The following is a 16,138-nucleotide window of genomic DNA, read 5'->3' on the forward strand; positions in this document are numbered from 1 at the left end:
GGTAGGTCTCTCTCTAACAATATATATATTTCCACCTAGAAGATAATCCTAGAAGAAGATAATGCCTGCATTCCAGCTATGGTGCTGCCCTGAGCAGCAGAGTGATAGAAGGAGATCTTGTCACTGACCAAAACTTTTCCCATGCCAGGTTCCATCAAACAGAACCCTGAGGGCAGCATATGTGGCCTGGATGTATCGAAGGACTTTTCAAATGCCCTGGTGCCCACATTGCTCCTCCCACTGCCCACCCAAGACCTTCCACTGTCCCTGTTGTAACATCTTTGTGGACATGAGTGCTCCACCTCCCTGTCCACTCACCAACCCATCCCTGGACACCTGGTCAGGACAAGAATCTCACAGCATAAGTAGGCCACAGGTGGGTATGAGACCATCTTCCCATTCTGCTAAAAGAGGCTCCATGCTACTCTTGCTCACTTCCATCTGTTATTGCCTCCAGTTCTGCACCTGTCCAGGGAGGCTGGCCTTGCTTGCACAGGTGCTGACATGCAAAGGGCATCCCCTCTGTGCTGAGCCTGGTGGAGTCAGGGGGAGGAAAGGCAGTGACTGTGCCCTCCCCTGGCTTCTGATACTAGATTACCAGCCCTTTTTGCTAACTGCTGCCTGGTCCTGGGGATCATTGCATGTCTTGATCTGGGTGTCCAAGTTGTAGGGTTTCCTAATTCTGAGTGTGTTTGTCTAATGTGCCCACCCTGCTCTGGTTTACAAGTGCAGACAGCTGGTTTGTCAAGCGTGTTTTTTTCATCCTCATCCAGTATCTGAGAAAACAGAGGCCCAGAGTTTTTATGTCCTGCTCCAAGTGACACCAGGCAGGTCTTGTCTCTAAAAATCTCGCTCAGAACAGATGACCTGATGTGCTATGGGACTAAATGTGCCCTAACCATAGAAACACCAGGTTGTCCTTGAGATGAGAACCTGTGTGTAGGGCCAAGAGCAGGCAGCCTAGAGGGCAGAGTTGAGGAAGACCTGAGCATTTGGGGGTGATGGAAGTCAGGTCAGATAGACCCTTGAGGTCTGCCTCCTCTGTGGGCAGGTGAGCAACAGCTTGGGGTATCTGAACATCTGGCTGTTCCTGCTGCTACTTGTGTCCCTTTGCCTGTACCTGGGTGCCCTGCTGGTCATGTGCATCATCTTCCTTGTGGCCACCACAGTGATGTCATTATCCTTGGACAAAGCCATGGCTAGCCACTCAGTCCCAAGGGCCCACACTGGGAATAGCATTCCTACAGAGTATTTATACATTCACCAATTGAAGGATTGTTCATTGTATCTAGTTTTTCCACAGTGTTTTAGTTTTGTTTTGTTGTACCAGGGATTGAACCCAAGGGTGCTTAACCACTGAGCTGCATCTCTGATCCATCTGCCCCCTTTCTTTTTCTTAAAGGTTTTTTCTTCTTTCTTTTGAGTCAGGGTCTCATTGAATTGCTTAGAACCTTGCTAAATTGCTGAGGCTGGCTTTGAGCTTGCAATCCTCCAGTCTTAGCCTCCCAAGTGGCTAGAAATTAGGCATGGGCCACTGTGCCTAGCTAGTTTTTCACAGCTATAAAGAAAGCTGCTACAAACATTGGTGTACAGGCATGCGAACCTAAGTTTTCATTTCTGTTGGGTCAATTCTTAGGGGTGGCATTGCTGAGTTATAAGGTAACTGTAGGTGGAACTCTGTAGAAAATTGCCATTTTTCTTTCAAAATCACTGTACCATTCCTAATTTCTACCAGCAAAGTATGAAAATTCCAGTTGCTCCACATCCTCACCAACATTTCACACTGTCATTTGTTCTTGTTTTGTTTTCTCTTTTTATTGAAGCCTTTCTAATAAATGAGTAGTGGCATCTCATTTAAGCTCCAGGTTATGTTTTCCTAATGAGCAATGATGTTGAGCTTATTTTTATGTCTTCTTGCCCATTGGTAGGTCCTTGGCAAAGTGTTGGCTCCAATCTACTTCTCTTTTTAAAAAATATTGTTCTCTTTCCTTACTAAGTTATAAGAGTTGTGTACACTGGGTTGAGATCTATGTTTTCCAAATTTTTCTTGCAATCTGTGGCTTTTCATTCAATTTTCTTCATAGCATCTTCTGAAAAACAGAAGTTCTTAGTGGTGTTGTTTTTCCAGTTCTGGAGATTGAATCGAGGTGCTCTGCCACTGAGTGTTGTTATTTATTCTACTTGGAAAATTATGTCCTCCGTGAGGAACAGTTTTATTTCCTTCTTTCCAACATGTGTGTTTTTATTTCTTTTTCTTCTTAGTGTTGACTAGGAATGATAGGAGTGGGCATCTCTGCCGTGAGATTCCTTTAGTATGGCAATCACATGATTAAAGGCTCTTTCAGGAAGACTGGTGGGCAGCATCAGTGGGGGAGGTGAAGCTGCAGACCCTGAGACAACTGAAAAGACAGAAGAGCCTGTCTGCTCATCACCTCCCATCCTTTTATTCAGCACCCCACCACTGCCATATGTGGTTCCCTCCCACCTGTGACTCTTGAGCTTGGCCTTTATTCCTCAGCCCTGTGGTCTGCCTGTCTTCTCCTCTATCCAGCTTCACTCCATTATTGAGTTTGCCTGGCAGCCTTTTGCCTTCCTCCATCCTGTGGTTCTTCCAGCCCCAGGTCAGGCCATAGGCCCTTCCTCCTCTGCTCAAAATGATGCCCTCCATGTCCAGGATCATTATTCTCAAGGGACCTAATGTGGTCTGCCCTCTGGGATTCCCCAGTCAGGATTTTTTTCCATTATTGGCAGCACCCATCTCAGGCACTGATCCCATGCTCCACCTTCACTCCCTTTCTACTCTGCCCCCTGACTGCAACTCCTCCTGGAGTCCCTTGCTTGGTGATTGGTGGCAAGGACTCAGGAGCCAGACCTCATAAGTCCAAGTCACAGCTCTAGAACTAACCAGCAGGGAGACCTTGGGTAGCTACTTAGCCCCTGGTCAGTCAACTTCCCTATCTGTAAAACAGGGACTGTGGGATAATTCATGTAAACCACATAGAACAGTGGCTGCACCAGAAAGTGCCCTGTGTGTTGAATACAGACCACAATAAATGTTGATGAGGATGTGGGGGGATATGTACACTCATACAGTGCTGGTGGGACTGCAAATTGGTGTAACCAATCTGGAAAGCAGTATGGAGATTCCTTAGAAAACTTTAAATGGAACCACCATTTGACCCAACTATCCCCCTCCCAGGTCTATACCCAAATGACTTAAAATCAGCATATTACAGAGACACAGCCACATCCATGTTTATAGAAGCTCAATTCACAATAACTAAACTATGGAAACAGTTTAGATGCCCGTGAATAGACGAATGGATAGAGAAACTGTGGTATATATACCTAATGGAATATTACTACTCAGCATTAAAAGAAAATAAAATTATGTGCAGGTAAATGAATGGAGTTAGAGAATATCATGCTAAGTGAAGTAAGCCAATCGTCAAAAACCAAAGGCTGAATGTTCTCTCTGTTAAGAAAAAATGGAGGAACTTTGATGAGGCAAAGGGGAGGCAGAGGTGAGGATGGGGCATGGGGATAGGCAAGATGGTGGAATGAGCTGGACATCATTACCCCAAGTACATGTATGAATGCACATATGGTGTGATGCTACATCAGGTACAAGCATAGAAATGTAAAGTTGTGCTACATTGTGTACAATGAATTAAAATGCATTGTGCTGTTATATATAACTAATTTAAAAAACCAAAAAACAAAACAAAATAAGAAAACCTAAGGCTAGCATGGTCTGCTCCAAAGCTCAATAGACCCGATATTTATGATTCTAGAACCACTCCTGACCTTTTTCCATGACCCAATGCATGTCATCCCTTCTTGTGCTAAAACAGAAATCGACATAAAATTTGAAGGTAGACTGTGACTCCAACATCATTGCATTCTCAGTAGAAACACAATTGACCAAGAGAAATCTGAAAAAAATGTTCAACATTACTAATCCTTAGAGAAATGCAAATTAGAATCATAATGAGATACCCTCCCACACCTATTAGAATGGCTATTATCAAAAAGACCAAAGAACCAGCGGCACATGCCTTCATCCCAGTAACTCAAGAGGCTGAGGTGGGAGGATTATGCATTCAAGGTAAACCTCAGCAACTTAGTGAGACCTGATCTCAGAATAAAACTTAAAAAGGTCTGCAGTTGTGTATCGGGGTAATGTACCCCTGGGTTCAAGTCGAGTATAAATAAAAGAAAAAGAAAGACAAAAGATATTAAGTGCTGGTCTGGATGTGGAGAAACTAGAATTCTTGTAGAATGTTTGGTGGAATTTAAATTAGTCTAGTCATTAGGGAAATCAATATGGGAATTTTTTTTTCTGAATATCAAAAGCAATTTTATTTACATTAACATATTACATTCTTGCTGTGTAAATAGTGTGAAATGTATTATATTATTAAAGTCAGAATACTTAAATGTACCATTATTTATTGAAGTAGCTGTGGAATTTAATTTACGAAATCCACTAATGAACTAGCACTATAGGAAACCACCCTCTTCCCTAGGTTTCTTTGCAAACCCCTCCCCAAGCCATTATATCTGAACATAGGAAGTGAACCTAGGAGTAGGGGGGATAATAATTTTTGTAATAAATATATTTTAATCCTAATTAGAATATCCAGATACCAATATGATCATTGAAGTCAAATTACTTTTCACACTGCAGGTACCACAAAAAAAACTGGATCTGCATTACTATGGAAATTCCTATGCCACAACAATCCATACCATTCAGTACAGCAGCAACTCTAAGGGTCCCCTATTTTCATACAAATGCAGGCTGACCAGACTTTTCACAGTGATTAGATGCAAGTCTATCATATAGAACCGAAAAAGATTCCTGATATTTTGGAGGAGAGGGGGAAGATTTAAAGACTTTTAAAATATGTCTTATCAAAGAAATTAATGTACTATACAGCATATTCTGGTTCTTGGAAAATTATTTAACAAAACAAAAGTATCAGCTACTCTAAAAGTCACGTACCATTCTGTTTTGCTATGGAGCTAATGCAAACGTCTAAAAAAATTACCTTCTGGGAACAATTTTCAACACTTTGTTTGGTGATTACCCTGCTCAGAATTATTTAGGAAAGAAGAGGAAGAGACAAAATATGTATAATTACTATACTTAGCATAGTGTTGGCTTACAAAAATTAAAAATAAACAAAACAATAATAGCTTTAGCATATTTAAAGATCAATTGGATAATCAATTGGATTAAAAAAAAGATCATTTTGATGACTGAATTTGGATAAGGCCTCAGAATCCATAGCTTTAATTCAGTCATATTAAGATGTATATGGTCACACTTTCTTTCCTGTAATTATTGCTAATACTCAGTGTTAGTAATTCTTAAGAATTCACTACAAAATACTAAGTTCTCCCACCCCACCCCCAAAGTACCTTGCCTGTGGCTTTAATGGTACGAAGCCACTGAGGCTTGACCTCTATGGTTCCTTCAGTTACATAAAGTAAAAAAAAGTCCACAGCTAAAAGTCAGATTAAACATACATGGGTTATAATATTATTTCTCCCACACACTTCTCTCTTGGAAAGTGTGTAAATAAGACTAACACTTCATTTTGAACGGGAAAACAAAGAAGGCAGAGCTCTGTGCAAATGGCTTCCATAGCTGGCCAGTAGTAGCAGTATTCAAGAATTTGTCCTCTCTCACAATTGGGATGTGCTCAGTTCAAGTTACCTGACTTCCCACTTTCTTATAGTTGTTCTGAACACTTGCTAACACCAGACACACTCCAAAAGTAGAAGAAGAAAAAGAGTCAAAGAAAAAGCAGCATTAAATTTAGGCAATGCTTTCAAGAGTTGATCATCTGGCAATGTGGCAGACTGGATGGGTTTGTTATAAAATATGAAATGCAGCATCGCAACATGTGGGGACAGGGCCACTTAGGGAAGGGTTCACTAGTGAAGAGCCCATGTTAAGTTGGTTTGAAAAAAGAAAGAAAGAAAGCTTCACACGATCTTCTTAATGCTATTACGTTTGAAACTGCCAGTGCTTCTTTGCTTCTGCACTTGGCTTGTGGATCCGTGGCGAGTTCGTCCACTGTTACAGTGGCCAGTGGTGGGGGAGAGTTCAACGTTCTCTCTGTCGATTCCTGGGGAATGCTGGGAAGTTGCAAGTGAGGTCATGGAATTAGAGAGGTTAAGGTTGGCAGTGATACTAAGCTGGCTCTGCAGTGCAGGAGGGTAAGGAGATGTGGGTGTCAGGAGGGACTCCTCACTGGTTTCTTCGTCAGTTCCAGGCAAGTACGTGTCAATCAAGGCATCAAGAAACTTAACAATAAGCTCAGCATAGTCTGGGATTTGTGTTTGCTTTGAAAAAGGTCCTGCAAACCGCCATAAACCATTAAAATCAAACCTTTGCAGGTAAGATGTTTGGTATTGTGGTGGGGATTCTTCATGGTACACCACACTCTGCACAATTCCATGGATTGGATTTAACAAATTTGGATCTTGGCACAATGACAATAAGGTGTTGATCTTAGAGTCCAACAAATTATGCACAACAGGAAAAACTTTGGGGAATACAACACTGGCCACTGCTAAGTATTCATAAAGAATTCGTTCATCAAATTCATCTGTGTTGTATTTTACCAATGCAGCTAGAACAGTAAGAAGAAGCGCTTGGATCTTCGGATCAGTAAGTACTTCTTCATCCAAAAGAACATTTGATTCAGACACTGAAACTTTACGCAAATGTGAGTGCTGTTGTGATGAGGAAATCCTCTGAGTTTCCATTTCATAATCAGTTTCTGCTACTCTCCTCATTTTGGGGGGTGTTGTGATCCCCGATTCCATTTCTTGCCTTTTAGGAGCCTTTGTGTCTGATATCAAGTGATCAAAACTTTTCCTTGTTCCAAGCAACTTTTTAGTGTTGGCCTGTGAAGGCTGCCCCATGTCCAAACTCATGGATTTCCTGGCTCGGGGACTGGTTTGGCCTATGGTTGGATAGCTGGCTGCAAGGTACCCTTCAGAACCTTTGGGAGAGGACCATGGTTGGTTCTCCTTTAGTGTCCTATGGCTGGGATCACCATGATGAATGGGATACGTATCCATGGGAACATTTTCCATTGAAATGTCAGTAAGAAGAAGGGACTTTCTATGTTTGAGGCTACAGCAACTTCGAACCTCTTCAGACACTGTGAGTAAAGCTGCCAAGTAAGCCACACTCTGCATATTCACCTCAAATTTGTCACAATTTCTATGTTTATTAACCAGAGTTAGTAGTGTATGCAAGATTCTGACTGTTTTTGCAACAATGGCAGGTGAAGGATGCCTGTACCCTTTCAAGAGGTGTCCCACCAGTGCAAAGTTAAAGTTAGAATTGAAATTAAGTCCAACAAAATGATCCATTTGTTTGCAGTGCCATTCCAGAGGATTCCGGATTGCCATAAATACCTCTATCGGACTCTTGTCATTGAATATCCGGAGACTATCTAAGGTATGTAGATTTTGTTCAAGAAGTGCAGTGCCTGCTGAATGTAAGTTGACCTCATCCAGCTGGAGCACTGCCACAGCTACCCAAAAGAGGGCTTTGTGCAAAGGGGAGTCCTTACTAAGAAGTGGCTGTAATTTGGTTAGTGCTATTACTGTAGCTTCTATCAGAACTTGACTGTTGTAAGTATCAGGTCCTTTTAAGCAACTCTCAAGTGCCTTGCTAAGAATACGGATAATCTGCTTTATCTGCCCATGAGAGACTCGTTTGCTAATACAGCCAAAGACTACAAGAGCTCTCGGTTGCAAGGATGGATTATACTGGAATGCAAATCTTTGAGCTAGTTCTGTCCACTGATCCAGCCACTTGCATGCTGGGATATCTCTCATACATGCCTCCATGATCTCCAATAAAGCTTCTGTGACTGTTTCCAAGGATGTCAAAGCAAAAGTCTCCCTCTCATAGGAGCCCGGAGAGAACGACCTGTCTCGGTAACTGGAACGGAAGGCAATGACAGCAGCAGACTTAACTTTACTAATGCCAAACAGCAAGTAAAATTTGGGTAATGAGAACTCTGTTAGACTGAGTCTCAAAACTTGCTTGGTCTCTTCACTAAAATGAAGCTGTGAACAAGTACACAGAGAGTGAATGATATTAATAACCAATCCATGTGTGGAGGCTCTAAGGGACAATGGACCTGTGGCTACTAAGAAAGTAACAACATGGAAGAGGTAAGGGAGATGAGCTGGCACATCGAGGGAATTGTTGAAGGACAGCATCAGCATGTAGCGGGCTAAAATAGCAATATCATCCCACATAAGATGTTGTTCTAAAGTAGGAGTTGGAGACAAGCATGTCTTGTCAATTATTTTGCACATCCTTCCAACGACCTTGCTTGAAACCAATTTCACATTTCCAGAAGCTAAAGCTACAGCAGTATCTGCCATCACTTCAGCTTTTATTGATCCCAAGCCACCTGTTGCACTGGTTTTGATGAAACTGTCTAGTACAACATCGAGCAGATCTGTAATCTGTCCAAGGCTCCCCCATATTTTTGCTCGAATAGATGGATACATCTGTTTCTCATTTATGGTCATAGTTATTAGCTTATCAAGAATAGCAGTAACTCTTTGACGTTTGGCATCATCGTTATGCTTGCAGAAACGGACTAGATTTGACAGCCATGGGGTCACATGTTCCAAACAAAGGTGTTTCAATTCAATACTAGATTTGCTAAATCCAGAAATACACTCTTCCAAAAATTCTAACGTGAGGTGTGGCTCATTGGCTGCCAGTGTCTTACTAATAGAGACAATAAAGAGGGTGTTGTTGGCAGGGTTACATAAACCTGATGTCTCTTGTAACTGTCCCTCGATTTTTAAATTAAAGGTACAAGTTAAGGCACACAGAAGATTATAGGCAGCTGACCGTAAACTAGGGTCTTAACTGCCTAAATTAAGTAATGCGATATTGAGCAGTGTTCCAGGGACATCGTTTGGTCGAATCTTGGTGTGCTGGGGGATGGAGTCAGGCTGTGACAACTCCCAGCGGGTCTGGATATGAATGATTGATTGAACAATGGCTTCGCACTCCTGGTGCATGAAGGTGAGAGGTGTGCCCTGGTTTGCAATGGTTAAGGTGAACTGGTTTTCATCCACTAGGCAGATTTCTTCAATTTCCGAGGCATAATAGATATCATTTAGAAAGACTGATTGCCCTAGGACTTTTGTTCTCTCTGCTGAGGTTACTTGAACAGCAGTAGAACCAACCTTAATAGAAACTTTGGTATTTTTGTGAGCTAGTTTGAGAGCATTATGGAATACCTTGAGGTCTTCTTCCACTGCCAATGTAGCAGCAGATAGTTTTTGTTGTTCATGCTCTATGTGTTCAGCCAGTTTCCCAGGACAGTCTATGAAAATGAGTCTTTTGCTGCCTTTGAGGCCAGTCAGCAGCCGCTCATGATATTTGGTGTATTCTCTGACCCAGGAGTTGCAGTTATAGATATAGAATGCAGAGGCTTTATCATAAGCAAAGCCAGGAAAAACAACAAACCACTTCGAGAGAAAGTCTGTTTTAAAGCGTTTGATTGGCCCAGTATGGGTAAGGTCCACTACAATTTCATATGGCTTTGCATAATATGGCTTCAAAGTCAGCAAGACGTGGTATATCAGCAAATCACCATTGATTTGACCAGTTTTGAACCTCCGTGCAATATAATAAAAAATAGGATTCCCAGCTTTGGAAGTCCCAGCTTGGTAGAAAATACTCAATGTTTCAAGCTTTGAACTCTTCTTTTTCATGTACCTGATGCCTTGTCATAAATTCCTCAAACTTTGATCTGGTAAGGTTAAGGCTGGACCAATGTGTATCTGCCACAGGCTTGTGCTCTGGAGGACCCAGGTATGCAAGAAGAGTTGCCATCTTATCAAAAGGTCGTCTTCCAACAGCTTTATGATCCCTGTTGCTAGAAAGATACTGGCCAATTTTCTCCTGGTTGTTCCAAAGCAGACGATGTAAAGCTAGCACATTGCTATCACTGATGAAGGAAAGACTGATTTACTGCATCACTTGTGGGACAATCTGATGCTATATCAAGGAAAAATCTTCGTGCTGCATCAAAGTTGCTTTTCACAAAATCATTAAAAGTCCGCATATGTTCTTCTTTTGTGAAGAGAACATGATTGGCAATACTCTGTAGTATCTTTGACATTAACTTTAAGCCCCTTTCGATTCTAGGCGGTGGCTTTTTATCTAAAATCCCTGCTTCATATGGTGAGACAATGGCAGGATTGATAAATCTGAGGAACATGGCACTTCCTACTGCACCAATGCTGTTCTGAGGGAAACGCTGGCTAACCACCTGGTATAAACAGTGGCACACACTTCGAAGCTGAGGAGGAAATTCTGAGGAAGAACTAATGATGGCATGAAAGAACTTTTCAGTCATCTGAAGGAGGTTCCGCTGATTTTCCTCGAGGCTTTCTGATGGTTCTAATCTGGTAGGATCCACTTCAAATCTCACGTGTTGCCAATCAGAGGATAACAATTCGTAACAAAGGATCCAAGAGTTTTTGTAGATAGGTAGCACCATATACCTTGAAACAGAATGTCATTATCTTACTGGCCAAGCTGTTGCCTCGGAAAAGAGTCTGCATGGAGTCTGCCAATTCTACTTCCTTAGGAAACATGTTCCAGAGTAGTTGGTAGAGTAAATGCCGAGAATCAAAAAGGGTAACCAGAACTCGAGCTAGTTCATCCCACTGAGAACAAGGAACCATGTTGGCCAAAGCCATAGCTATAGGGAGCTCTCCCTGATCCCCCATCATCGTGACCAACTCCACAAGTCTCTCAAACCGATCTGCCAGCACTGTTTCTGCAAGTGTGTCAAATTCTGTTCCTTGCTGAAGGATTTTTGTCAGAACCTCCCTAAATGTAGCTCTTGTCTGAAGATCTTTGTGATAGCCTAAACCTATGGAGTGCATGAGAGCACTGTCCACATTAGCATTGAGTAAGTTTGACATTGCAAGGACTGTACAGTGCCTTAAGGATGCCAGCCTCCGAGACATACCACGTTTTCTGCCACCTGTTTGTGCATTTTCATCTTCAACTTCACTACAGTCGTTCAAAAGGTTCATAAATAAGGTGAAGTACTTAAGAAATAACTGCGATTTGGCTTCCATCAACTCCACACCATCTCCTTCTTCAGGCTGCAGTGGAAGACCAGCAAGGAGTGAAACAACTGCTTCCATGCTTGCCTGGTCCAAATCTCTTGTAAGACATTTTACATCATCATCTGCTGCTTGGTTTAATGTTCCCATAACCCAGTCTGTCAGGTATTCTACCATCTTATTCCTAAATTTCATCTCTTGACAAAATGAGAGGTCATCTCTCCTTGCCATCATTACTTCAACTAACTGACACAGTTTCGTTTTTATTTGAATTGCGTGGACCATATTCCCAAGCACACGAACATACCTGACTAGATTTAACATCATTGTTTCAATGTTAGCTTGTCCCCAATGTTCAGAGCTACCTTCAGTATGATTATCTAGTAAATTCTTCATTATAGCTATAGTTTGCTCTACAAATTGAGTATTGGTATCAGTCAATAAAACCTGTCCTTGGGAGTCAAAAAACTTGTTGATGGTATTCTTCAATTTGTTAAATAGCATTGGATAAAGAGCAGGACTCGATTCCAAACCCACTAGATCTTTAACATTGGTCCGTATCTGAAGTCCCACTTTCTCATGATTACACACCATTAAGGATAGCAGCCGATCCATAAATTTGCTGACAGGTGTATCTGTGTTTCCCTCTGAAGACATCACTGAAATCATGGAACCTTTACGTTCACTGACTGGGCCCATGGGTGGGCTATAGGTTGCCAGGCCAGAATTGCTTCTCTGCTGCAGACACACTCCCCCAAGAGCACAAAGGAAGCCAGTCATGTTGATCCATTCCTGTAGGGAGTCTGTATCAGATAAATCTATGGATCCTCCTCCACTCACGTGGGACATTCGCCTCTTAACAATGGTCTTATGAAGGCTTTCAGCAGCCTAACCATCTTCCATTTTTGCTTTTGGATAGTTAAGGATTAGTTTTGTAGCTTGTTCCCATTTTGCATGTGTATCTTCCCAAGCCTCAGTGTTTCCTGCAGTGGGATGCTCAATGCGCCTTAGCAATGCCATCACTCTTTTCTGAAGTGCTGCTCTTCCTGTTGACATCATATTGCTGACAGAAGCAAACTCCATGAATGTACTATAGTTCGGCAAGAAGTTGTGCACTGATACTTCATCCACCCCACAACGGATATCTGCTTCCTCACAGAGGTGGCTGAAACAGGACATGGCAACCAGAACAGCTTCAGTGTCAGGACTCCACAGAAACATGTACAAGGCCACTTCTAGCTTGGTCTGGGCTTGTGGGCATATTGGCGGGGTTCCACTGCACCCTGCTGCACCATCCATAGAAGAGTTTCCTTTTCCCTTCCACAGACATGCTCCAGGAGTATAGGTATGGAGCAATTCTTCATGATCCATGGACATTTGAGTGGTATTTCCACTAACAGGAACATCACATCCTACTCCATAGAGGAAGAGAAAGTGACAGGAACTTCTATCTGCCTGCTTATTTTTAAGAAGAAACTTATTCCTGCAGATCAAAATTTCCTGTAACCACTTGAGAATTTCTGTGCTACTAAGCATTTGATGGCTAGTTAATTTCTTGCAGATGTGAAAAAGCATTTGTGAACTAATCTCCCAAAATGTTTCTACAGGAGCATCAGGATTCCACAAATCAATGCTATCTAACTGATGAAGAACCAGCAAAGCCTCCATTGCTTCCTGAGCAATCTCTGGCATGTGCGACTGAGGGACCAGTTGGACGAGCCCTGATATTAATTCAGCTGTACTGCCTTGGGTTTCAGGCCCCTGTTTTCTTGGATTACTAAGTAAAAGCTTTGGATCTGCATGAATTAGTTTCACCATGGACAAGAGAAGATACTTATAACTTCTTGTCTCCACATCCGTAGGTTTTTCTTTAAATTTAAGGCTTGTTACTTTTTCTTTAAATGTAAGACTCGGTGCCATTCGTATTGCTGGGTGTGCTCCACAACCCTGCACTGCTTTATGAAGTGTTTCACCAAACATGTTTCGAAGTTCAACTGAGTGACAATATACAGCATCAATTTTGGGCCACCAATCTAATGCAGAATTGGTGATGATTCGATGGAGTGAATTTACTAGTACATAGTGAAATGTAGAAGGTGAATTCTGAGCCAGGCAGATCTTAAAGTGTTGGTTGTTATGGGGGCTTATACGAAAGCAAGAAACAAGGCAATCAATCATTAGATCCACGTCTGCAGGCTGACTGCCTCTTGAGAATGGTTTACTTGGATTAAAAAGCAGGTTCTTCAGATCAACCACCATGGACTGAACCAGTAGGAAAATGACAGAGTTGTCTTCCCAATTGATGTAAGTACTTGCTTTACACAATTTGACACAAGCAATTGCAGCACTCTCTGTCAGCTGCCTGCTTCCTCCATGGCCAGCAAGTGCTTTTCGTAGACTGTCCAGAAATAATTTCTTATTCATGTTGTTTTCGTCACCCACATCCTTAGATATATCCTGGATTATTTCTGGACATAAAATAAGGAGAATGATCTGTAGTGGCCAAACTGATGCTTTACGTTTGGTGCTTTCAGCAAAACCATCCACCAAGTCAAAGAGTTTTTCTGCACACTCAGCCATATCAGTCTGTGGAATCTGGTAAAGTTTTGTAAACTCATCTGGATAATTTTCTACCCAGTAGGCCTTTTCCAGACTATTTATAACTGCTAACTGTGCAACCTTCTTTAGGGCTTTAAATTTAAATGCTGTTTCCTTCAGGAGTCATTTTAATTTTGAACAATCCACATTAATATACTGTAACAATTCTATATCATGGACATCAACATTATCTTCTGAACAAACAGTCAATTCCTGTAATTCCAGCAAGACATTTTTCCAGTGTATCCAATATAATCAACTGAGAGAGATATAAATATTTTTCTGCACTTTCTCCAAATATTCTCATATTGTTAACGTTCTTTAAGATAGCAGTGAGGCCGCTTATAACCAAAGAAAATTAGTATTTGGAAATATTGATTAGACACTCCTTGTTGTGTTCGGTACTGACTTTGGTATGTGTGTTCTGCTGTCCCGGTTTTTATTGGAAGCTAATAACACCAGCTACTTGGGAGGTTGAGGCAAATAAGAGAAAGCAAGTTCAAGGCCAGCATGGACAACACGGCGAGACCTGCTCCTCGAAGCGGCTGACCACGGCCTGGACCCATTCCACCGGCCTGTGCGCGGCCATGTCCTCCCCGCCGCCAGGGGGCGGCGGAGGGATGGTCAGCCTGCGCACATGGCCGGTAGGAGGGCTGGGAGCTGGGGCTGAGGTGAGGGAAGAGGCTAGGAGATGGTCTGAGGAGTGCAGGCTCCGAACATTCCCACAGGGGTGGGGATGGGGGCTCTGCGCCTAGCCGGAAGGGGGAGAGGGGAAGGGGGCTTTGGTAAGGAGGCAGGGGGGAGGGGGGCAGGGGGAGGGAGACCCGGGGAGGGGAGGGGGCCTCTTGGTCGGTCTCCCCACTAGCGCCTTCTCCCCTCACCCATCACAGTCCAAGACACCGCCATGACAAACCCATGATGGGAAGTTTTTTTAAAAAATCAAAAATAGAGCTCAGTTGGTAGAGTGCTTGTCATGCATGGACAAGGCCCTGGGTTCAATCCCCAGCACCAAAAAAAAAAAAAAAAAAAAAAAAATTTCCCTACAGTCCAGACATCTATCTACTTGGTATATATCCAAAGTAAATGGCATTAGTGTATTAATAGATATCTGCACCCCATGTTCATTGCAGTAATATTCTCAGAACCTAGAAAAGGGCAAAGCTGTGTCTATCAGTGGATGAGTTGATACAGAAAATATGGTTTAGTAATATAAGGGGACACTATTTAGTCTTTAAATAAAATTAGCAAGTCCTGTCATTTGTGGCATTGAATGAGGCCAAAGGACCTCATTCCTCATGGGGGAAATAAGCCAGGCATAGGACAACTATCACATGATCTCACCTACATGTGGAATCTATAAAAGTTGAACTCACAGAAACAGAGAGCAGAATGATGACTGCCAGGGGCCCAGGAGTGGCTGGGCTGTGGATGGGGGAGATGCTGGTCCCAGGAGGCCAAATAGCACTTCGATGAGGGGAATGAGTTGAAGGGATCTATTGTACAATAAGATGACTACAGTTAATAATAGCATACAACAGAATGAGTACAGTTGATAATGTTATATACACTGGAAAATGACTCAGAGAGTAGATTTTAAGGGTTCTCAACACAAAAAAGAATATGAAATAATGTATATGTATACATGTTTCAAAATATGTTTTATGCCATAAATATGTACAAATTATTATCATTATGTTATCATCATCATCATCATCATCAGGGATTGTACCGAGGGTTGCTTAACCATTGAGCAACATCCCCAGCCCATTTTATGTTTTATGTTGAGACAGATGTATGTCATAAAGCCCATCCTGGAAGTGAGGGAAACTGGGAAGATATTTAGTTGGTAGATTGCTACCTCCTCCCCAAACTGGAGCTCTGTAACAACAAAAAGGAAGAAGTGGAGCTAGGATAAGTGAGGAGCACTGCCTACTTCCATTAGCACTGGGCCTGAAAGGGGGATAACTAACCATCACCAAACTTCTCCCCATAAACCATATGACATGGTCTCTGTATTAGCTGCTTTCTATTGCTCTAACAAAATACCCAAGAATGGATACTTTATAAAGAGATGAGGTTTATTTAGCACCGAATCTAACATTTGGCAGCCCCTGAGACTGATCTTTGGTGAGAGTGATCACAACATGGTGAATGGCATCATGGTGGGAAGACATGCAAGGGGTCGAGACTGAATGGCCAGCAACTGGGGAGGATGAGTCTTGTTCTTTTTATGACACCCCCTCTCATAGGAACTAACAGGGACCCATGAGAAATTCATTACTCCCTTCCGAGGGCCTCATCCCCAGTGGCCAAATTACCTCCCACTAGGCCCCACCTCTTGCAGGTTCTACCCCCTCAACAGTGCCGCACCCAGGACCTAGCCTCCAGCCTA

At 42.4% G+C, this 16,138-nt stretch overlaps 1 protein-coding gene and 1 pseudogene across 1 annotated transcript in view; one reads left to right on the forward strand and one right to left on the reverse strand.

Annotated features, from left to right (window-relative positions):
* Positions 1-4,435: 4,435 nt before the first annotated feature.
* Positions 4,436-14,335, reverse strand: LOC144375734 (neurofibromin-like; annotated as a pseudogene).
* The window catches only part of LOC144375735 (uncharacterized), a 28,713-nt gene continuing 26,908 nt past the window's right edge, over positions 14,334-16,138 (forward strand). The window contains exon 1 of the mRNA XM_078041168.1: positions 14,334-14,390. Within this exon, the coding sequence (XP_077897294.1) occupies positions 14,334-14,390 (57 nt within the window). The remainder of the gene's footprint in view (positions 14,391-16,138) is intronic.

This window comes from Ictidomys tridecemlineatus, chromosome 3, assembly GCF_052094955.1.
Source record: "Ictidomys tridecemlineatus isolate mIctTri1 chromosome 3, mIctTri1.hap1, whole genome shotgun sequence".
NCBI classification, from domain to species: domain Eukaryota; kingdom Metazoa; phylum Chordata; class Mammalia; order Rodentia; family Sciuridae; genus Ictidomys; species Ictidomys tridecemlineatus.